This window comes from Hypanus sabinus, chromosome 13 (genome assembly GCF_030144855.1).
Source record: "Hypanus sabinus isolate sHypSab1 chromosome 13, sHypSab1.hap1, whole genome shotgun sequence".
Lineage (NCBI taxonomy): Eukaryota > Metazoa > Chordata > Chondrichthyes > Myliobatiformes > Dasyatidae > Hypanus > Hypanus sabinus.
In genome coordinates, this window is record NC_082718.1 from 42,966,272 (window position 1) to 42,991,226 (window position 24,955).

General features: G+C 39.6%; 1 protein-coding gene across 12 annotated transcripts in view; it reads left to right on the top strand.

Annotated features, from left to right (window-relative positions):
- Nucleotides 1-24,955, top strand: part of anks1b (ankyrin repeat and sterile alpha motif domain containing 1B) — an 864,202-nt gene that overhangs the window by 710,432 nt on the left and 128,815 nt on the right. For all 12 annotated transcript variants that reach the window (XM_059987507.1, XM_059987513.1, XM_059987511.1 and 9 more), the window contains 3 exons: nucleotides 13,806-14,470; nucleotides 18,461-18,533; nucleotides 22,365-22,471. In XM_059987507.1, coding sequence (XP_059843490.1) covers nucleotides 13,806-14,470; nucleotides 18,461-18,533; nucleotides 22,365-22,471 — 845 coding nt within the window. The remainder of the gene's footprint in view (nucleotides 1-13,805; nucleotides 14,471-18,460; nucleotides 18,534-22,364; nucleotides 22,472-24,955) is intronic.

Sequence of the window (24,955 nt, forward strand, 5' to 3'; positions counted from 1 at the left end):
TTTAACGCTGTTGGAGATGTCAAATTTCTCGCTAGGTTTGTCAGCTGAGAGAATCTCTCCAGTCATGTTGTCATGGAAGAGGCATATGAGGTTGATGAAGAAGGCAGATGAGGTTCAGCTGACACAAACAACACCAAGCAGTTCTCCAATGCCATCAAGTCTGTCTTTGGTCCCTCAAAGTCAAGCATAGCTCCTCTGCTTTCTGCAGATGGATCCTCGCTTATCAAGGACAAAAAGGGCATCAACACCAGATGGAAGGAACACTTCAGTCAGCTCCTGAACCGCCCCTCCACTGTCGACCAGTCAGTACTTGACCAGATTCCCCAGAGCCCAGTCCATGAGCACATCAACAACCGCCCCCCACCACCTCCCTGACCGAGGTCAGCACAGCCATCAAACAAATGAGCTGTGGCAAAGCACCAGGCAAGGATGGCATTCCCGCAGAACTGTTCAAAGCCCTCAACCAGGAGTGCTTGTGGGTAAAGCATATCAAAATTACCCATATCACTTCTCAAACTTACTCAAAAACCACATGACCAACAAGGCTTGTGTCTTTTTACTACCCAGTACATTCTCACCCCAGCAATATTATTTTGATCGTTTTTTTTCCCCAAGAAGCAATTTTAAAGCCCTCATTATCTCTGTTTTGAAAACAAATGAAGGAATAGCAGGATATCTGTAGGAAAATTCGGGGATGACGTCGGCTTCCATAGCTGTTAGTCCCACCAAGAATGTGTTACAACAAAAAAACAGTGTTCCAGGTAGGAAGCTTGGGCATCAGTTAGTTTGTTGTTCAGCTGCAGTCCTGACCCATGAGGAATGTATGGCCAGGTTTGGTGCAATATCTTAACATGGATTAATTATGTCCTTCAAGTGGCATTCTACAGAGAAAGATGAGCAGAGATAGAAACTACATATTTCTTTTGGTCTTCTTTCTGATACCAGGAAACAGCATCTGTCCCCTAATGCAAGTGAGTCTTATCCCATGTTGGTTTCATCATCCACATCAGATCTGCACTGAGAATGACTCAGCCTGACCCTGAGGAAATACCGAGACAGACAACAGAGCTGAGTAAAGCATCAGCCCTTTTAGCAGTGTCACTTAGTTTTCACTTATGGGGGCTTCATGTTCAAATCTGTCACCTCTCTATGACACACTGGCTAACCGTTTCTTCCAGCTTTTCAACATCAAACACAAAGATATCCATGTTTCAACACTGTTTCTTCATAATTAATCGGAACATTTTCCTATCTTGCTTAGTGATAAGCTGCACCTCTTACAATCCCCTGTTCTGTTATACTCCACTGCCATGACTATGAGCAATATGGCTGTTTAACCTCCTTAAGATGAAGGAACACAGAAGCACTTTCCACCGTATAGTATGACATGGCTCTGGTCTAATCCTGAGGTAAAATTATGTTTTGCATCAGTTCCTTTTCATTTTTGGGCATGTCTGCTGTTGTTTAGAAAGGAACACATTCATAGAATACTATTTATATAGTTTACCTGGTATCCAGTTAGCTTACACTCATGAAATTTGTCTGCTTGAAATTAATGATGTCTCTGGAGATATTGGCTTGGTGGGAGAAAGAAGTGTTTTAGACTTGTATGTTTGTGAATTTGAGAGTATACTCAGTTGAAAGGAAATATTTATATAAGACCATAAGATATAGGAATAGAAGTAAGCTATTTGGCCCATCGGTTCTGCTCAGCCATTCAATCATGGGCTGATCCAATTCTTCCAGTCATCCCCACTCTCCTGCCTTCACCCCATACCCTTTCATGCCCTGGCTAATCAAGAACCTATCTATCTCTGCCTTAAATACACCCAATGACTTGGCCTCCACAGCCGCTTGTGGCAACAAATTCCACAGATTTACCACCCTCTGACTAAAGTAGTTTCTTTGCATCTCAGTTCTAAAAGGACGTCCAGTTCTAAAAGGAAGTTGTACCCTCTTGTCCTAGAATCCCCTACCATGGGAAATAACTTTGCCATATCTAACCTTCAGGCCTTTTAACATTCTGAATGTTTCTATGAGATCCCCCCTCATTCTCCTGAACTCCAGAGAATAAAGCCCAGGACCTGCCCGATGTTCCTCATACTGTAACCCTTTCATTCCTGAAATCATTCTCGTGAATCTTCTCTGAACCCTCTCCAATGTCTGTATATCCTTTCTAAAATAAGGAGCCTAAAACTGCTCACAATACTCCAAGTGTAGTTTCACGAGTGACTTATAGAGCCTCAACATCACATCCCTACTCTTATATGCTATATCTCTAGAAATGAATGCTAACATTGCATTCTCCTTCTTCACAACTGACTCAACCTGGAGGTTAACCTTTAAGGTCTCTTGCACAAGGATTCCCAAGTCCCTTTGCATCTCTGCATTTTGAATTCTCTCCCTATCTAAATAATAGTCTGCTTGTTTATTTCTTCCACCAAAATGCATTACCATACACTTTCCAACATTGTATTTCATTTGCAACTTCTTTGCCCATTCCCCTAAACTATCTAAGTCTCTCTGCAGGCTCTGAGTTTCCTCAACACTACCCGCTCTTCCACCTATCTTTGTATCATCACAAATTTAGCCACAAATCCATTAAAACCTTAGTCCAAATCATTGACATACATCGTAAAAAGCAGCAGTCCCAACACCGACCCCAGCCAGAATAGGATCCCCTTATTCCCACTTCCTGTTTTCTACCGATCAGCCAATGCTCCACCCATGTTCGTAACTTCCCTGTAATTCCATGGACTCTTATCTTGCTCAGCAGCCTCATGTGCGGTGTCTTGACAAAGGCCTTCTGAAACAAATCATGGGCTATATCTATATTTAAGAAAAAAAAGGTACCCAGACTTCTACCATTTGCCAGTCAAGCCCAACTGCTGATTTAGAATATGGAAAGAGAAGATTATGAAGCCCTCCTGTCTGTTCTGCCAATCAATAAGAACATGGGTGATCTTTTACCATCCCCCACCCCCATTAACCATGTGTCTTTTAATACAACTAACACCTAAAAATCTACATATCACTAATGTGAACCTACTAAGGAATTGGCCTCCACAACCCTCTTTGAGGAGGCAGCTCCAAAGATTCTGCACCCAAGGAAAAACTTGCCCAAATGGCTGACCCTTATTTTGAAAATATTACCCTACTTCTCGATACTGTAGCCAAAGGAAACATCAACTCTTCATCTACCTTGTCAAGCCTGAGACAACTTTATACACTTCAGTGGGCTCATCTCTTCTTCTTCCAGACGTGTAGAGGATAGGCCCAGTCTGCTTAATTTGTTTTCATGTCACGTATGACAAACCCACTATCCCCAAGAATTATATTGAGGTATACAAGGAAACATGCAGTTTAGTGATGATAGTGAAAACATTCCTAAGGCAAAGAAGCTTTAGTTGTCAAGAGCTTTAGGCTCTGGCAGATCAAAGACTGACAGAAATATCAAATACTTCCAACAGAAGTTGAACAATCTCATTACAGTTAAAATTGAATACAGTAAGAATCTCCACCATCTCACTTAAATATTTTTTTTCCATCTTACTCTCCTGAGGTGTTCTCTACTTTTTTTTTAAGTTCAACTTTCAAGGAAATTTAAGTACATACACGTCACCATATACTATCTTGAGATTCATTTTCTTGTGGGTATTCACAGTAAATAAAAAAAATAATTGAATCAATAAAAACCTGCACACAAACAACCAATGTGCAAAAGACAACAAGTTGAGCACATACAAAAAAGAAAAAAGCAAACGATAATAATAAATAAATAATAAATATTGAGAAGATGAGAGGAAGAGTCCTTGAAAGCGACTTCATAGGTTGTGGAATCAATTTAGTGATGGGCTGAATGAAATTGAACACTTTAAAGGACTAGAAATTCCATGATAGTTGCTTCAGTTTAACAGGACCTTAAGTGAGAAAATATAGAAGATAGTTTATAAAAAAGGAGTACCTGAATGCTTTCTTTCTACACAGACTAATTTAATGAATTCCTTAGGTCTTCTGTAAAGTGTGTCAGTTGCTCGATTAATGTCATTTCGATTGATAGACCAGTTAGCCTGACATCAGTGGTGGGAAAGATGCTGGAGTCAATTATAAAAGATGAAATGGTGGCACATTTGGATAGCAGTATCAGGATCGGTCCAAGTCAGCATGGATTTACGAAGGGGAAATCATGCTTGACTAATCTTATGGAATTTTTTGAGGATGTAACTATGAAAATGGACAAGGGAGAACCAGTGGATGTAGTGTACCTGGACTTTCAGAAAGCCTTTGATAAGGTCCCACGTAGGAGATTAGTGGGCAAAATTAGAGCACATGGTATTGAGGGTAGGGTACTGACATGGATAGAAAATTGGTTGGCAGACAGGAAACAAAGAGTAGGGATTAACAGGTCCCTTTTAGAATGGCAGGCAGTGACTAGTGGGGTATCACACGGCTCGGTGCTGGGACCGCAGTTATTTACAATATACATTAATGATTTAGATGAAGGGATTAAAAGTAACATTAGCAAATTTGCAGCAGATGACATAAAACTGGGTGGCTGTTTGAAATGTGAGGAGGATGTTATGAGAATGCAGGGTGACTTGGACAGGTTGGGTGAGTGGGCAGATGCATGGCAGATGCAGTTTAATGTGCATAAATGTGAGGTTATCCACTTTGGTGGCAAGAACAGGAAGGCAGATTACTATCAAAATGGTGTCAAGTTAGGAAAAGGGGAAGTACAACAAGATCTAGGTGTCCTTGTTCATCAGTCACTGAAAGTAAGCATGCAGGTACAGCAGGCAGTGAAGAAAGCTAATGGCATGTTGGCCTTCATAACAAGGGGGAGTTGAGTATAGGAGCAAAGAGGTCCTTCTGCAGTTGTACAGAGCCCTGATGAGACCACACCTGGAGTATTGTGTTCAGTTTTGGTCTCCAAATTTGAGGAAGGACATTCTTGCTATTGAGGGAGTGCAGGGCAGGTTCATGAGGTTGATTCCCGAGATGCCGAGACTGTTATATGTTGAAAGATTGGAGCGACTGGGCTTGTATACACTGGAAATTAGAAGGATGAGAGGGGATCTGATTGAAACATATAAGATTATTAAGTGATTGGACATGCTAGAGGCAGGAAACATGTTCCTGATGTTGGGAGAGTCCAGAACTAGAGCCCACAGTATAAAAATAAGGGGTAGGCCATTTAGAATGGAGATGAGGAAAAACTTATTCACCCAGAGAGTTGTGGATCTGTGGAATGCTCTGCCTCAGAAGACAGTGGAGGCCAATTCTCTGGATGCTTTCAAGAAAGAGTTAGATAGAGCTCTTAAAGATAGCAGAGTTAAGGGATATGGGGAGAAGGCAGGAACGGGGTACTGATTGTGGATGATCAGCCATGATCACAGTGAATGACGGTGCTGGCTTGAAGAGCCGAATGGCCTACTCCTGCGCCTACCGTCTATTATCTTTTGTCTATTTCATTGTGATCTGGCCACACGGAACACAATGATCATGTGCTTTTAAAAGTTCCATCATCATCGTCATAACCACAGAGGAATATGAAGAGCTGACTGTGGTTGCAGATCATCTATCAGAGCTCACCAAATGGCTAGCTCCTCACCAGAATCCTACCATGATCATCACATTTGTCTGACTTCATAAATGACACGGACTATTTGTGGCATTTTATACTTCTGCTCCTGCTCTTTCTCTGTCAGCAGTGAGGACGGGTAGCATGTATCTTTGTTTCTGACTGGACCATTTAAAAAGGGTGTGTGTGCGTGTGTGCGTGCGTGCGCCAAATCTTCACAGACTTCCAGGAAAGTAGAAGTGTTACAGTCCTCTCTTCATAATGACATTTTCATGTCGGACAGGATCTCTGAAATGATAACACCAAGGAATTTGAAGTTGTTGACCCTCTCCACCTCTGATTCCTTGACGAGGGCTGGCTCATGGATACCTGCTTTCCTCCTCCTGTAGTCAATTATCAATTCTTCGGCTTTACTGACATTGACTGAGAGTTGTTGTGATACCAGTCAGCCAGGTATTCAATCTTCCTCCTATATGCTCATCATCACCACCTTTGATTTGGCCAATGACAATTGGTGTCATCGACAAACATAAATATGGTAATGGAGCTGTGCTTAGCCATAAGACCTTAAGACATAGGAGCAGAATTAGGCCATTCAGCCCATCCAGTCTGTTCTGCCATTTCATCATGCCTGATCCATTTCCCTCTCAACCCCATTTTCCTGCCTTCTCCCTGTTCATGTCCTAATTAATCAAGAACCTATCAAACTACAACTTAAATATATCCCACAACCTGGCCTCTGCAGCTGCCTATATAATACCATAAGTATAAGGTGAGTAGAGCAGGGAGCTAACCTCACAGCCTTGTGGTGCACCTATGCTGATGGAGATTGTGGTGGAGATGTTGTTGCCAATACGAACTCACTGGAGTCTGCAAGTGAGGAAATCCATGATCCAGTTGCACAAGGAGATATTGAGGCCAAGGGATTGGAGCTTATTGATTAGTTTTGAGAGGATGATAGTATTGAATGCAGAGATGTAGTTAATGAAGAGCATCCTGATGTATGCATCTTCACTGTCCAGATGATCCATGGTTGAGTGAAGAGCCAATGAAGTAACATCTGGTCTTATTTATTAACCTCCAATTTAAATGGACAGCCTGTGGAAAGAAAAGATTTCAGTTTGATGTCTGACAGCTTTTGGCTGAAGTTAGTAGATTCTTAAAGCAAAATCATGCATGCTTTTAGTAGAAAGGTTTTATGTTATTTTTCCTTCAATTCCACCAGTATCTCTAAGTTTGTACATTCTCCCTGTGGCCATGTGGGTTTCCACTGTGTGCTCTGGTTTCTTCCCACAGTCCAAAGATGTACCCCTTGGTAGGTTAATTGATCCTTGTAAATTGTCCCATGATGAGGCTAGAATTAAATCGTGGGATTGATGGGCAGTGCAGCTTGAAGGACCGGAAGGGGTTATTGTATGCTGTATCTCGATAATTTTTTTAAAATAATAATTTCTACTGGAAAAGAAAAACTATAAATTTGATGACTAGTAAAGAAAACTAATTTTGGAATAATGTTGCCTTAGCTCTGGTTGTACAAGTTACATTATGTATTTATGTAAGTATAGTACTAATATGTATTAAAATAGTCTATGATACATTTATGTCCCTAGGTGTAATAATTTACAACATACCATTGATGAATGAGTTAATGCTGCCCATTCAGGTTTCTGACAAATGCCCATCTACTATGGGGGGGGGAGAGGGTGTGGAGATACGTCTCTCCCAAAGGAGGAGTAAGGCACTCCTACTCTCCGCTAGCATGCAGGTCACACTTGGGCAAGGTGTAGCACCTGCTTAGCTCCTCCATCAGGGTCACATGAAGCCATGGAGGCAGGTGTGGGAAGGTCGTATGAGCAGCTGGTGCAAATCACAGGTCCTAGATATGTGACCACTGACGCCAGGCAGACAGTCTCTAAAGAGTGTTGATAATACTCCTGTCTTGTAAAGACACTACCCAGAAGAAGGCAGTGGCAAACCACATCTGCAGAACCATTTTCCAAGACCAATCATGGTCATGGAAAGGCCATGATCTCCTACATCATACTACAGGGCACAAAATGAATGAACCAGTGACTACATTTTGCCCAATTTCATTTCACGTGGAACCCCTGCAGCCAATGAATTTAAGAATTTCATGATATCAAACTCTGAACATTAAGAACAATAGCACACACAGAAGCAGCTGTACCAGTGAAGTCAGTACCTGTTGGAAGAGACAGCTGAACTCCAGCAGAAGGTCAGCAGGTGTTAGTAGGAGAATGCTAAGCAGATTATGCTGCAGCTGTAAGGTTAAAAAGCTGTCAAGTGGCAGGTTACATGTTCCAGACTGTTATCATTTACTCAGAGATACTGGCATGCCCAGTTTTAAGAAGCCTCCACTAGGGATGGATGGGTTGGCTAGAATCGCCGGATTGTCTTTACACTCTCAGAAGCAATGTGAAGGAAGTCTAGTCTTGTGTAGCCAGCAAACCAAAAAAAGAGAGAAGAAAGCACAACCCCCAGCTCCGAATGCTGTAGTATTTTTAAGCATGCAAGCTCATTAGCTGTCTCAACTATCCACCACTACAGAATAGCATAAGAGTTTTACATGTGGACACCAAGTTCATAGTAAATGTAAAAAAACTATTAGAAATGGCACAATTAACCCCCTTTCCAACTTGCCATCAAAATAAGTTCTTTAGTGTGAATATTTGGGAATTTTATGAAAGTTAATTTTTCAACATCAATCTTGTTTTTAGAACCATTTTGTTGGCTTCAATGAGAGCTTAAGGCTAACAGGTAACTTACCAGTTTTTGTTATTTCTTCTGAAATCAGAGAGGACAGAGTTGCCAATATGCAGATGTATAAAGGGACCTCATTCAGAGCACAAATAAATGATGAAACAATGCTCTCACAATTAACATAACACAAAAAAAAACCAGAAGTATAATCACACTGGGTGACAGTATGAGTTCTGAGAAAGATCGATAGGATATAACTATGCTAAGTGAATGGTGAGGACATTGCAGGTTTATGGTAGTAGAATTGCAGCAGGTTAATGTAGTAGAAAACAGTGAAATCATCAACTTTCATAAGAAAAATGAGAAAAGAAGGGTGTTTTAAATAGTAAGGATTGAAAAATATTAGCATTCAGAGAGATCTGAAACTCCGTCTGTGAAACACTAGAAGTTAACATGCAATTATAGCAAAAATTAGAATTAACATTTAAGATTTATGGTTTTTTAATGCCTTGCCTATTTAAGTGACTATTTAACTGTCTCTTAAATGAAACAATTGTATTTACCTGCAGCACTTCCTCATGCTGTGAGTTCCAGATAGCAACAAAAAGATTTTCCTCTCTTATCCCCTTTAAAACACCTTCCTCTCAAGTTAACTCTATGGCCTTTTATCTTTGATATCACTACTAGCAGAAAAAGATTGAGTATCTCCTCAAGCTCCATTCCAGGGGGAAAACCATTCTATACAATCTACACACACAAAATAAGCCAGACAGCATCTATGGAAAAAAGTACAGTCAACGTTTTGGGCCAAAACGAGATTAAAAAGCTGAGGAGTAGATTTAAAAGATGGAGGAGAGGAGAGAAACACCAGGTAATTTGTGAAACCTGAAGAGTTGGGATGAAGTAAGGAGCTGGGAAGTTGATTGGTGAAAGAGACAGAAGGCCATGGAAGAAAGAAAAAGGGGAAGGAGCACCAGAGAGAGGCAAGGGGCGAGCAAGGAGGTGAGGTGAGAGTGAGAAAAGGGGGTGGGAAATAGAGAAGTGGGGGGGTGGGGGGCATTACTAAAAAAGATGTTGGAGACTACCCAAATGGAATATAAGTTGTTGTTCCTCTAACCTAAGTGTGGCCTCACCATGACAGTCGAGAAGGCCATGGATGGACATATTGGAATAGGAATAGAAAGTTGAATTAAAATGAGTGGCCACTGGGAGATCCCGCTTGTTCTGGCGGAGTGTAGATGCTCAGTGAAGAAGTCTCGCAATCTACATCAGGTCTCACCTATGTACAGGAGGCCACACCGGGAGCATTGAAAACAGTAAAGGACCTCAACAGGGTCACAGGTGAAGTGTCGCCTCACCTGAGAGGACTGTTTAGGGCCCTGAAAGGTAGTGAGGGAGGACTCCTGCCCAAAACATTGACTGTACTATTTTCTATAGATGCTGCCTGGCCTGCTGAGTTCCTCCAGCATTTTGAGTGTGTTGCTCAGATTTCCAGCATCTGCAGATTTTCCCTTGTTGGTGATCTTACTCAATCTCTTCCTATAACTGAATTCCACCAATTCAGGCAATATCCTGGTGAATCTCCTCTGCACTCTCTCAGTCACAACAACTTTCTTCTTTCAGAACAGCTCAAAAAGCTCCAAGTACAGTCTAACCAAAGCTTTATAAAGTTGCAAAAAAGCTCAACTTTTATGTTCTACATCCTGGGATATGTAAGTAAGCATGCTATATGCCTCTGCCACTCACAGGATCTGTGCACTTGAGCCAATGGTCCATTAATATTTCTCAGTGTGGCACCATTTGACTTGACTTCCCAAAGTGCATCATCTCGCACTTGTCAAGATTAAATTCCTTCTGCCAGTGCTCTGCCCAGCTTTCCATTTGATCTGCATCCTGCTGTCCTACTGACATTTCTCACTATCCACAAACCTACCAACTTTGTATCACTGACATTATTATTCCTTCTACATTTACATGTAAGTTGTTTCATGAATCCCAGCTCTGATTGTTAGCTCTCAGTGGGTAAGGTCTTAGTATTTGGGTTATAAATGCTCTTTGCAGCACTGAAATTCATCCCTTCATTTAAGTCATTATTTTCATCTGTAAGTATCTGAAACTCAGCACTGATCCTCATGCTCTTCCAGTGACGTATTTGTTATCTTTTCTTCTTCGTGTGATAACCAAATTCTTAGCACTATTCTGAACATCTCTTTGACCCTCCACAATTCTATTGCTAATTAACTCCTACTCCCCAAACTGATTAGACTCAAGTGACCAGGTGTCTCCAGCCTTGTGGACCAACTTGGAGAATTTAAAATTAGTTTAAAATCAGAAATAAAATTGCCAGCAAAAGCAGTTATCCTGAGGATTAATCACTAAGAATGTCTGGGAGACTAAAATAAAAGTCATCTACTGAGAAATATCTTAAAAGGTTATATGAGCTTTCAAAGACATAAATATTTTTAAAGTATGCGGAAATATGGTTTTTGACAGAGAGAATGTAATGGAGGATAAGGAAATGGCAGAGAAATTCAACAAATGTGAGTCTGTTTTCATGGAAGAAGGCTTAAAAATTCTGTTCAGAAATGATGTAGATCTAAGCTCCAGTGCAAACGAGGAGATAAGTTAGTAAATAAAGACTCTGAGAGAAGTTAATGAACCTGAAAACTATTAAATCCCAAGGTCCTGATGATCTACATCCCAGCGCAATGGAAGAGTTGGCTATAAAAAGAGCAGATAGTCCGTTTTATCAGTTTTCACATAGATTTTGGAATGGTCTCGAAGACTGGAGATTAAACAACATTGACTACAATTCAGAAAAAGAGCGGAAGTAAAAACAAACTTCTTTGTATCAGGAATAGGGTAAATGCTGGACTTTATAATAAAGGATTTATTACCAAGACTTGGAAAAACAAGGATTAGTGCATGCTACCACTTATTAAGTTATGTATAATTTATCTTAATTAAGTTTATTTACTTATATTTGATGTTTCTAATTTGCTTTTGCCACAAGAACCAAGTTTTCATGACATTTACACCTGTGTATATATACCTGTGCAATGGTAAGTTTGAACCCAGACTTAAACTATTCATGATCAATATCAAGAGTCTGGTTGAGGTGACCAAGTGCAGTATTTTCTACTTTGATAATAATGTGAAGTGGAATGATAATTGTGGGTAGAAATGAGGATGCAAAGAGGTTTTAAGGGCATTTAGACAAGCTAAATGAATGAGCAACAACATGACAGTAGAGTACACTGAAAAGAAATGTATAGGTATTCACTTTGGTGGAGAAAGCAGGAAAAAGGAGGATTTTTTTAAGAGGTAAAAAATGGGAATATTATTGATTAATGAGACTTGAGTGTCCATAAGTCACTGAAAGTTGACACGTAGGTGCAACAGGCAATGAGGAAAGCAATGGATATTAGTCCTAACGAAGGGTCTCGACCTGAAACGTTGACTGCTCCTTTCAATGGATGCTGCCCGACCTGCTGAGTTCATCCAGCCTTTTTGTACGTCTTGATTTGACCACAGCATCTGCAGTGTACTTTGTGTAAGCAATGGATAAGTTGGCCTTTATTACTAGAGGATTACACCTGAAGTATTGTATATGGTTGTTACAAATGAAATTGACCAAAAATTTACCAGGTTGGTTCCATGAAATAGTGGATCTATCTTATGAAGGGAAATTAAATAGACTAGGCTTCTATTCTGTACAGTTTGGAAGAATGAAGGTGATCTCATTGAAACAGAGAGTTTTTAGGGCATTGCAGTTCAGATTTGGGATGGATGATTTCCTCTAGCTAAAGAGACTAGAACAAGAGGCATTTGTCTTGAATTAAGATGTAGGCCATTTAGGATTGTAACAAATATCTGGAATTCTGCCTTCATATCTAAGGTCAATAGAATTCTGGGTATTCAGGGAATCTAGGGATATAAGAATAGGCCATGATATTGTTGAACAGAAGGTCGTGCTTGAGGGGCCTTATGTTGCTTCTTATCCAAAAACTTCTCTTCAACTTCACCTTTTAAAAGCCGTTACAAAATCCATCTCTATATTAGAGCTTCCAATTATCTTTCTTGCCTTCTCTTTTATTATCTATTACCATGTTTCTATTTGTGAAACATCTTGAGGCATTTTTTTGTAATTGTCTATATGTAAATACAATGTCCTACTTTTGTCAGTATGATGTTATAGTTGTGCAGAATTTAAGCGTATCTGAATGGCAATGTATTCTTTTTCCTTCTCAGCCGAAGGAAAATGAAAAATCCTGAGGTACTCAGTAAGTCATTTACTGAGCATATAAGGTTTAAGTTTCTGTTCATAAAAGCTAGTGCTTGTCTGTGAAACATGTCATTCGCAATGTGCTGAAAAGTTATGTTGGGATGGAGTTTAGGTAGTACAAGCTATTTGCTGAACTTATGGATTAATTCAAAGGTTTCAAAGCTCTCAAAGGTACATTTTAATATCAGAGAAATGTATAAAATATACATCCTGAAATGCTTTTTCTTTGCAACCATCCATGAAAACGGAGGAGTGCCCCCAAAGAATGAATGACAGTTAAATGTCAGAACCCCAAATGTTTTGATAGAGTAATTATGAATACAATAATTTCATTCATATCATATGTATTTTTTTTATTTTTAATATTAGCATCCCATAGACACATCCTTATCCCATTTTCAGTGTACAGATTTTGAAGGATAGCTCTTGTAGGATTCTCTCTCTTGATTTATTTCGTTCAAATGTGTTGAAGTAAAACTAAAGCATTTCAAAGATAGAAGTGCAATATGTTGTGAAGCACAAAAAAGTGAAATATTTCAGTAATGTGGAACTTGACAAGGTTTGCTTAAGAAATCCTTCAGACTGAATGAAGCAATGAAAGTGAAATATTTACCAGTGTTTCAGCATTAGTGCTGCTGTCTCAAAGCTCCAGCAGCTGGGTTTGACTCTCACCTTGGCTGCTACCTGTGTGTAGTTTTCACTCTCTTCCTGTGACCTCCTGGGTTTCCTCTGGGTGTTTCAATTTCTCCCCACCTCTGGTAGATAAGCTAGCTGGCGTAAACTGCTCTTACTATGGTTTGGTTGCAAAAGAATTGTGGATAGGCATGGGGCGGTGGGGGGGGTGGTGTTGGAATTTTTGCCCATTTCAGAGAGAATAAGTTTCTAGGGAAATAAATGGGAAAATAACACTGATAAGGTTCCTCTGAGAGCCACTCTAGATTAAATGGGCTGAATAGCTTCCTTGTAATTTATAAGAAAAAAGTTAAAAATGGGCACTATCAGTTCCATGGCTGATAGATAAGAAATAAAATAAGGCAGTTTACCAATCTCTCTTCCACTCTTGAGCTAATGTTCTACAGATGAAAGAGGAATTGGTAAATTGTCTGTTACTTTATTTCTGAAGAAAACAGCCTCTACTTTAATTAAACACAATTCATCGTTTAATTGTTTTCTGTATAGAATTTGAAATTACTAACAGCTTATCCCTGTCTTTGCCAGAGGAGAATCTTTGCCAACGTGAAGCCTCAGCAGAAGAGGAACTCCATGATGGGCATGTCCCTAAGCAGTTTGCAGGTTTATTACATGGCTCTTCCCCAGCTTGTGAATCTCCAGAGAATCCCTATCATCTGTACACCAAGACAAATAAGGAGTTCACCAATGACAGCACCTTGAGGATCAAAGAGTCAACCCAGGAGCCAAAGTTAATTAGAACAGATTCACTTCAATGTAGTGATGAAACAAATGAGTCACAAGTGCAGCATAATAACAGCGATGTATCAATATCAGACAAAGAAGCCAGATCACAAGTTGTTTACAAGACCATTTTCCATACAAAAGTGAACCATAATGACAGTGACACTTTTGTCAGCACTAGAACTTTTCGGAATGACGATCACTGGGTAAGCAACACTGGAGAAAAGCTTGGCTTTGAAGACAGAGCTTGCACTTTAGGAAGGGTAAGATCAGGAGGAAAGACTCTCCTTGAATTACAGTTGGGCAGAAACATTTCAAAGTCAGACTCCAATCTTATTACTTGCTCACCTATCGAGGAAGAATCAAGGAACACACGCTGTGAGTCTGTTTCAAACTACTTTAAGGAAAGCAAACAATGCACGGGGAAATGTTTGGAACGAACACCTTCCTTCACAGCTGAATGGGAAGAGGTAAGAATCATTATCAAATTAATAAATATCTCTTCCAAATGTCAGTTAATGAAGGTTCCAAGAAGACACAATACAGTATTTAATTTCTGATTTGTATTGGAAAAACTATGACATTGATAAACCAGTGCAAAGTACAATCATTACTTAGAATAGATCATGATGTCTAGTTCTTTGTAGCATGTCATACAACAAATACAGTAAACTAAAGTTCTATTTTTAATAAATGAACTATATTTGCCAATTTATTATTTATGACACTGTATAAACCAGCTTGATAGGATAAACCTTTGTATGTTTGTTCCGGCATTTTTATATCAGAAAAGTACTTATTTAATAATAGAGATCTTAACTGAGTCTCTCACAGGTTGTTTGTCTAAGCTAATCCTGAAATGTAACAAAAAATCAAAATCATTTTAAGAATATTAATTCTACTATAGGAAATTTTAAGCATTTTGGGAGTGACTCTGTTGTGGCTTGGATGTTCCTACCAGTTACCTTCCCTCACCCCCCCACCACCAATTGTACCCACCCTGAGGACCTAAATGTTACTGCAGCTTTGAGCCTCCTTAACATGAGAAAGTCTGCAGATGCTGGAAATGCAGAGCAACACACATAGAATGCTGGAGGAACTCAGCAGGTCAGGCAACATCTGTGGAAATGAATAAACAGTCAACGTTTCAGGCCAAGACTCTTCATCAGGACTGAAAAGGAAGGGGGACAATGCCAAAATAAAATGGTGGGGGGGGGAGGGGAAGGAGGATAGCTAGAAGGTGAAGGGTCAAGCCAGGTGAGTGGGAAAGGTAAAGGGCTGGAGAGGAAGGAATCTGATAGGAGAGGAGAGTGCATAACATCCCACAAACATAGAGGGGGCCACATTGGGAGCACCGGATACAATAGATGACCCTAGCTGATTCACAGGTGAAGTGTGGCCTCACCTGGAAGGACTGTTTGGGGCCCTGAATGGAGGTGGGGGAGGAGGTGAATGGGCAGGCATAGCACTTTGGCTGCTTTCAGGAAGAGATGCCAAGAGGAAGATTGGTGGGGAGAGATGAATGGACAAGAGAATCATGGAGGGTGTGATCCCTGTTGAAAGTGGAGAGTGGGTGGGAGGTAAAGATATGCTTGGTGGTAGGATCCCTTTGCAGATGGTGGAAGTTGAGGTGAATGTGGAGGCTGATGGGGTGCTAGGTAAGGCTGAGAGGAACTCTATCACTGTTAAGGCAATGAGAAAATCAGGTGAGTGTAGATGCGTAGGTGTACAGGAAATGGAAGAGATGCAAGTGTAGGCAGTATCAATAATGAGGGAAGGGAAATCCTGTTCTTTGAAGGAGGAGGAAATCTTTGATGTCCTAGAAAGGAAAGCTGTGTCCTGGGAATAGAGGCAACAAAGGAACTGAATAGCATTTTACCCAGGGAAGGAAGAGGTACAGTCAAAATAGCCATAGCAATTGGTAGGTTTTTAAAAGACGTTGGTCAACAGTTTATTTCCAGAGATGGAGACAGATAGATCACAAATGGGGAGGAAGATATCAGAAATGGACCAAGTGTACTTAAGGGCAGGGTGGAAGTTAGAGGCAAAGTTGATGAAATTGATGAGCGTGAAGCAGCACCAATGCAGTCATCAGTGTAGCGGAGGAAGAGTTGGGGAGCATTACCAGCGACGCCCTGAAGTAAGGCATATTTGGGGCCCTTGTGTGTCCCCGTGGCTACACCTCGGGTTTGAAGCAAGTGGGAGGAGTCAAAGGAAAAATTGTTGAGGGTGACGACCAGTTCTGCGAGATGGAGGAGGGTGGTGGTGAAGTGTTGGGGGTGTTGTGGCTGTTGCTGCAGAAAAAAGATGAGTCCTCTTGTGCCTTATCTTTTTTCCTTTGACAGATCTAGTTGTTCACCTTTTGCCTCTCTTTCCTCATGTGAGGGAACACTCTGCCTACAAACAGGATCCCTGCTTTCATTGACAACAGCAATTGTTGATGTGAATCAATGCTTTGTTCCTGGACAACTACAACAATCTCATGGATGGTATCCCTGTGTCCACTGAAAGCAGCGCACTGCTCTTGAATGGAGTCCCTCTGCTCAACAAGGACAACAGGCTGTTCCCTACAGTTCCTTAAGTACTTCAAGCTGCTTCTGTGTGGCAAAGACAAGAGACAAGAATTACTCAGCTATCAGCCAGGATCAAACTTAATGTGGCCTCCATACCTGCTTTCATGTGCCACTGATAGTTTTCTGATTGTACTTTTTGCTGAGTTCCTTGAAAAGAAGTATATGCAGTTTCTAGAGAGGAGATCATAGTCTTCTGGCTGCATTTGGTCTCCTGAGAGGCTAGAAATGCATTTTTCCATGTTTTTTTGTGGTCTGCTGCAGCTGGTGAAGCAGGACCAACAGTTCACAGTCCATCTGAATCAGCCCAGCAGGAAAGCAACCTAATCCTGGTCCACATCCAAGCCATCCATTGTGGGTGGATGTATAGACCATCCCTCTAGTGAGCTCATGCACCAGATTTTTTATAACTTGTGCCAGACTTCAGTCCACTACTCCCCTTGTTCATTCCGATGATGTGTTCTCCTCTGAACATACCTGCACATCCCTGTGGTGACATTTTCTGAGATGGTTCTCTACCAATATCCCTTCTGGCTTCTGAGGGTGGCTTATAGCCAACAGATGAAATAGAAGTTTGTTACATTTGTAGGTATGACCAAAGTAATTAGGCCCAAATGGTCTAATTCTGCTCCTATGTCATAATAGTCTTATGGTCTAGATGTCATTGAGGTATTAACTGATGATTAAATCGAAAGGGATTTAATGATGATCTTGAAATACTATTAGTGAGCATGCTTGCAGATTGATTGCAGAGTGTTCCTGAGGTGGCTCGTGGCTTAGTAGCCGCTCTGCCCATAGGCACAGATTATCTGCTCCATATGGGTGAGGTATTGAACGTGCTTGGGCCCCCTCTCCTATGTGATGCTGTCTCTCCTATTCCTCAATTTCTTTGTCTGAATGAAGATGAAAGACATTGAGTACCCCTTTCATATTCTACTTTTGAAAGCTGCTGGCTGCCAGAGATTTAATGTCATTGATAATGTGAGAGTGAATGTCTCCAAGTTAGAATGAAAGAACAGTATTTCTATTATTCTAGAGCTCACTTTGAATACCTTTTGTAGGCAAAAAAGTCTCACTTTTGATCTACACTGCACCGATTCTCTATCCTGAAAGGGATGATGGTGACCTCCGCCGCTATACTCTCGAAGGTGGTGCTGGGGAAGTCTCCTAAACCCCAAGTACACTTGGCCTACTTATTTTTGGCATCTCTTGGTGAACTTCACACAGCTCTATCTTGCGCCCTCTTTTCCCTTCGTGGAGCCAAAATGTTTCGTGCCACTGCCTGGGTGCCATGGTGAATGGGCTTTTAAAAACCAGTGATTTTCTGTTTTTGGTGCCGCAGCAACATGTTTCTAACTGATCTAAATTTAGTGAGGCCCCTTGTGGAACCACACAAATCCTCCTTTACAGCGTGATTCTGGATGCAAAGCGCCATGGCATTTTTTTTGGCCAATTTAAGGAACTTTTGAGCTGCATCCAATTAGGGATTAACACTCTGTGCTAAACACATTAAAAAGAAAGGTAAACTCCATTTTCTTGGCAATGTTGTCTCCTGACTTCCATGTTCAATTGACAGCATAGCCAGAACAATGAGAATATCTTTATGTTGTCAATTGCTTATTGAAATAAGTCATGGAAATTTTACTAATTGATTATTTCACATTTATGTGCAATTGTTACATTTTAAGTCAAATAAAATAAATTGTGTCTTGTAGTTATTCAGTGCAGGTGTGTAACTATGATCGTGTCTGAACAAACAGTTGTAATTGATCCCTTGGCGAGTTTAATCGGAACAGAGCAGTCTTTGCTTCTGCAGGTGCAGACTGTGGAAAGGATGGGCCTGCGAAGCATCTACTGAGAGATTAATGGTTCTCACTGTGCTCTTTACAGATTGATAAAATCATGAGCTCTATTGGTGCTGGAATCAATACTGGCCTGAAAGGAAAGCATGATGAAGCTTCAGGTGAGGAGTCAATTCTACGTCCATGTTAAATTCATGATAGAAAGTATGAATGAGATTCTTCATGTCACTTGTCAGCCAGTTGTTATTTATATAGCCCTGCTAACTCAATTGAGTGAACGTATTTTCTTCTCTTAGACTTATATTAGTGGATGCTTTGTTAGGAAAAGCATGGAAAAATGAATGAAAGCCTGTATAAATTTGTTAGTCATTTGTGTGAAGTTGAGGGTTGTAGAGGGCAGTGCAGCTGTTAGGAGTATATAAAGTACCAAAGCTATTTGGCAAAGTGCCACAAAATTAAAAAAAAACAAGTAGATTAAAGAATTTAAAGAAAAATACAATGTGTGCATAAAATTGATTATAGGACAGAAAGTAAAGAATTATAGTGAATGGTGTACTCTGGAGACTGGTAGTAGTAGGCCCCCTGTTTCTTAATGTACATTAATAACCAAAAACTCAAAAATGTGGTTAAAAAGAGCATATCAATTAGTAAAATGATGGATACATAATCACTGAAAATGAATGCAGCGAAGTGTAAACAGACATATATATGTAGGATGAATTAAGACAGACAATAAAAGTTAAGAGTGAAGAGGTGCAAATGGAATGTTGGCCTTTGTTACAAGGGGAATTGAATACAAGAGCAAAGATGTTCTTTTGCATTTGTACAGGGCACTGGTGAGACCACACCTGGAATATTGTGTACAGTTTTGGTCTCCAGGTTTAAGGAAGGACATTCTGGCAATTGAGGAAGTGCAGCGTAGATTCACTAGGTTGATTCCTGGGATGGCAGGGCTGTCTTACGCAGAGAGATTGGAGAGATTGGGCTTGTACACGCTGGAATTGAGGAGATTGAGAGGGGATCTGATTGAAACGTTTAAGATAATTAGATAGGATTGAGGCAGGAAATATGTTCCAGATGTTGGGAGAGTCCAGTACCAGAGGGCATGGATTGAGAATAAGAGGTCAGTTATTTAAAACAGAGTTGAGGAAGAGCTTCTTCTCCCAGAGAGTTGTGGAGGTGTGGAATGCACTGCCTCGGAAGACGGTGGAGGCCAATTCTCTGGATGCTTTCAAGAAGGAGCTGGATAGATATCTGATGGATAGGGGAATCAAGGGATATGGGGACAAGGCAGGGACTGGGTATTGATAGTGAATGATCAGCCATGATCTCAGAATGGCGGTGCAGACTCGAGGGGCCGAATGGTCTACTTCTGCACCTATTGTCTATTGTCTATTAAATGAAATTAATATATAGGATACAGTGGACCATGGAGAGCTGGGTTGAACAGAGTGCAGATAAGTCCTTGAAGATGACATAACAAGTTGGGAAGGTTGTTACAAAATCTAGAGGATCCTTGATTGTATTGAAAAAGGCACAGAGTGTGTCAGAAAGCAAATTGTTTGGAAGCTTCTTGAAGCATCATTTAGGACTCAGCTTGAGAATTCTCAGCACCACATTTTCAGAAGTATGGCAAGGGCTTAATGAGGGCACAGCAAAGATCTCCTGGAATAGCACCAAGGATAAAGCATTTAATTTACAAGGAACTGCTGGAGAAACCAACATTGTTCTTCTTAAAGCATTGTAGGGTAATAGATATGCAATGAAGTGGTGTCCAAACTCATGAGCATTTTTGACAGAGTAAATAAGATAGACAGATTTAAGATAATTGGCAAAAGCATCAGTGGTGGTATAAGGATCTATTTTTTGATGCAGTGAGTTGTAGTGGTCCTGAACACACTACCTGGGACACTGATTCAGTTACAACTTGGAATGCAAGTTGGATTAATTTTGAAAGGAAAATATAAGGTTATGAGGAAAAAATAGGGAGTAGAATGTAATTAGATTGTTCTACTAAGGTCCTAGAATGGTGATCCAAATAATTTCCTACTGTTTTTTATAGCTAAACAATTAGTATTGAAGATTTGATACCAACAACCAACAATAATACTGCTTGCCATCATACTTGGCCTCATTGACTCATCTTTGTCCATGGTTCTAAATACATAAGATATTACACAATGTAATAAATTCAAGTCTTATCTCCATCATCACCCCAATCCCACAAACATCTTCTCAAACATTTGGTTGTTCTTAACTCTGGCTTGTGCATTTCCATCTTCCTTCTACGCATGATTGGTCCTGCATTTTCCGCAGTTAAGGTTGATTCCTGCACTAAAGCTCTCAGGCTTTCCACTACCCTCTTCTTCCTCAAAAATATTAGTCCTTGCCCCTTGCACTAACACTTTCATTGAGTTAGTATTGATTCTTCATTGATAGCACCAATGTGAAGCATTCTGGATGACGCATTGTTGCGCTTTAACGGTGTAATATAAAAAGACAATTAAGTATAATTATGTGGCAAAGTCGACTCTTATGCAACTATATTAATTCTCACTGCATCAGGTGAACATTGACTATCATAGTTGTTATTGCTTCTTGATTTACTTACACTCCCTTAATAATAATAATAATTTTATATATATAATAATTTTACACACACACACATACATACATATATATATATATATATATCAATAAAGAATAATCAGAGATTCTAAGGAGAGTTATTAGGATGAGTTTGATATGTGGTTTGTGGTTCTGTCATGGTAGTATAATATACTTTGTGCTAGGAAAAAGAGAGGTCTGGAACAGCTACAAATGTAACTCCCCCTCTGGATCAGCAAATTTATTTGTGAGCACAATATTAGTTTGAATTAACTATTACAATGTTTTTTAGTACTCCTTTGGTGTAGCTGTAAGTGCTTTTTCCTGTTATACCCATAACAATTTTTGCAAATCCCTGTTGCTTTTGAAGTTTTAGTATTCTGGAAATGTATTAAACTGTAATATTGTGTGACTATGTTGTTCAGGATTGCTGTCTCTGAGTTCCATGCAGGGGGAGGCAGTAGAATTTACCGTAAGCACACAAAATAATTTCATACAGTCCTCTTTCCTGCATTTGTTTTAACTGAACTCATCATTCAAGGTTGGCGTAGATCTGTGTGTCTGTGTAGGAGGAAACAGCATCAGCGTCTGCATCAGCAGCAGATTTACAGATAGCAGACAAAGAAATCTAGATTTCTGATGGCCTTTATAGAGACTGTGAGGTGTAGCCTGGGCTGGGCAATGAACAGGAGAAGGGGGGGAGCATGAAGCATGGTACAGCATACTGATGAGTGTGGGAGTACTTGATAAAAAGAATCCTAGCTGCTGGCAGAGCAGTGCTTACTGTGGAGAACTGCGACATTCACACGTTCAGGGACCAGTCTGCTCTTAATATTTTCTCTCTCTCTCTCTCTCTCTCTCTCTCTTTCTCTCTCTCTCTCTCTTTCTCTCTCTCTCTCTTTCTCTCTCTCTTTTTCTCTTTCTCTTTCTCCCTCTTTCACTCACTCACTCTCTCTCTCTCTGTCTCTCTCTCTGTCTCTCTCTCTCTCTCTCTCTCTCTCTCTCTCTCTCTCTCTCTCTCTCTCTCTCTCTCTCTCTCTCTCTCTCTCTCTCTCTCTCTCTCACTCTCACTCTCATGTGTTCCTTGGACAGAGAGAGAGCACTATATATTTATAAAGGGGAAGACACCTTGGCATGCTGGACCCACATCTTGTGCTGATACCTGCTGGCTCTGAGAAGCATTCCAGCATTTAGTCAAACTACAGAGAATAACATTGAGAATATTGAGTTGTGCACCACAAAAGCTGTCAAGCTGGCGGGCTCATTCGACAGTCACATTCCGAGAAATGCGATGTGGCAATGCCACCTCTCAACCTCGGAATGCCCCTACTACCGGATTGATGGTATGTCACTGCTGAAGCGGCTTCCCCTTCAACCTCTTACAGGACCCAGAGTTGTATTTCAGACTGTGGGACGGTGGCTGGAGAGCATAGGACTTCCCCAGTATGAAAACCACCTGCTGGCAAATGGATTTGACAACATCCAGTTCATGGTAAGCTATCTTCTATTTTTATTTTTGTACGTGAACAGTTCATGTTTTCTCAAAACTATGCTACTTCATATCACCCCTCTGGTCCTACTCATCCCATCACCCACTGTTCTGCTTTTGTCTGTCCAACTATGTTATGACCTGTTGTCCTGTTGCCTCAGCAACTGTGGACCTGTGTGGACCATTGTATTTAATATTGCAAAGCTCTAAATTACCATTCAGGAAGGATGGAAGGAAGCTTCAGTTTAGCTGTAGTTAACCCTGATGGGTTTAGCAGTTTCAATTCCATCAAAAGATGATAATATTTTTGACAGGAATGTTAAAAATTTGGTTACAGCTTAAGAGTTTTTTGTGTGTATGAGTGAATGCTGGCATTGTAATTATGCAATTGATTGTTCCCTCTTCTTAACTGAAAATGTTTTTTGTAGTATATATAAAATTTGTGTTATATACATGTATATCACTATTAAAATCCTATTAACAGGCTATGGAAGAGATGAAAAATTCATCCATAAATATTCTAAAAAGTTTTGCTGTCTGTAACTAACTTAAGAAGGAATTTGTATGCCATTGTAATGAAAATAGTAGGTCACAAGAGACTGCTAGTGCCTAAAATTGTTGCATTTTAATGCCTGCTATAATATTTTGAATGTATATTCACAATCGTTACAAAATGATGTTTATATAAAATAGAATGAAAGGCCATATCTGATCATTAAAATATTGTAATAAGGACAGTGTAGAAGTCACTGTCGAGCCACCTATGAAGATACCTCCATCTAGGTGCTTGTAGAGGGACAGGAACTTCTCTTCCTGCTTCACAGAAGTCATATTTGAAATTTATTTTCACTGTATATTGCTCACAGAAGTATGTGATGAGTTTCAGCTAGAGAGAAAAGCAATTATTTTAGTTACTAGGAGACCTGCTATAATTAGCTATTTCTCGCAGAGAGTGTCAATCACTGATATAATTCCTACGTTATAATCTTTCCCATCCATGCCAAACTATAACCAGGTTTGATTTTTTTTAAAAGATGTAGATAAACTGGATTGAAATGGAATTTAACGTTGCTTTTCATGTTCTTTGTTATTGATGAGGTAGAATTAGAATTCTTTAGATAATTTATATCATTTCAGTGCAAGGATATACTGTAGGTTGCTGACTTTTGTAGAATGGCAGTTCATTTCTAACAAGTGTTTATATGGTAAATATAATTTCTTGTGCTGTTACCAGGTATTTTAAATCACAAGTATGGCCAATAGAAAAAAATTCATCCCATTCCACAAGTCATTACCTCGTTGTTGACAGAGAATTACATTTATTATATGTAGGAATTAACCAATAATATTACATTTTTATGATATGCTGGTTAAAATTCTGAAAGTAAACTGTTGAAATTTTTGAAATCATGTTCAAAACCAGCTGAATAAGTTCAGCCAGTTATTTATTACTCAATAATAATTCCCAATGTTTTCATCATTATAGAGAGCAGTATGATCATATGATGCACAAATATGCTTTTAACCAAGTAAAATTATCAGAATTTTCTCAGTAAAATAAGTATTGCCACCTACAAACAAATACTTGAACCCCCTTAATGGCTTTTTCTTAACAATACGAAAAATAATTTTTCTTATTATCAAATTAATTTCTTCAGAAATATGAAAACTATTCAAATTTAGGAGGGGAAGGGAATTATTCAGAATAAAGAATATGAGAAATCCTTCTAATATTTAAATATCATGATATATAAACATGTATCATACTTTAGACAATAAACTTTGGAAAAAGGTAAATAAAATCATTGGATTGAAATAGTTAGAAATGAGTGATTCATTTTATTATCATTGCTTTGTTTGTCATTTACATTTTGAAAAAATAATTCATCAGGATAATATCAGTGTTAACACCATTTCCAAGCTGCTTCAAAAGAAATGTCTTATTTTTGAATAATTTTTGCTTGGGGTGAACACTGTTTCTGGTTATCTGTGTTCTTTTATCAGCCCACCCACATGCATCATCATCTCACCTCAGTGTGTTGTAGGTGAAGTATTTTCATAAAGATATATACTGATAATTCACCTTTTGTAATAGGTAAAGCTGTCAGGTCACGCTAGAAAAAAAGTTTATCTTACAGCTTTATTATTATCCCTTTAAAATGTCTTTAAGTGGACATTAATTTGAATTGTCTGTTGTACTGTATATTTCTGCATAGGTTGGGCGCTGGGGACAGTCTCCTTTCTTTATGAATCAAAATAGTAAAATAGATTTGTTAACAATTCTGTAAGAAGAAAAAAAACACTCTCATCATTTCCGCTACATTTGGACCTGATGTATGCTCCCAATGCTCCTGTTTTTATTCAGCATTTGGTACAACAGTCACCTCTAAGTTTGTCTTTTTTTAAATCCCAGTGTAACCTAACTGCTATATGCAACAGAAATATCACAGTAGACATTAACCTGAGATATTTCTTTCTGCTTACTTC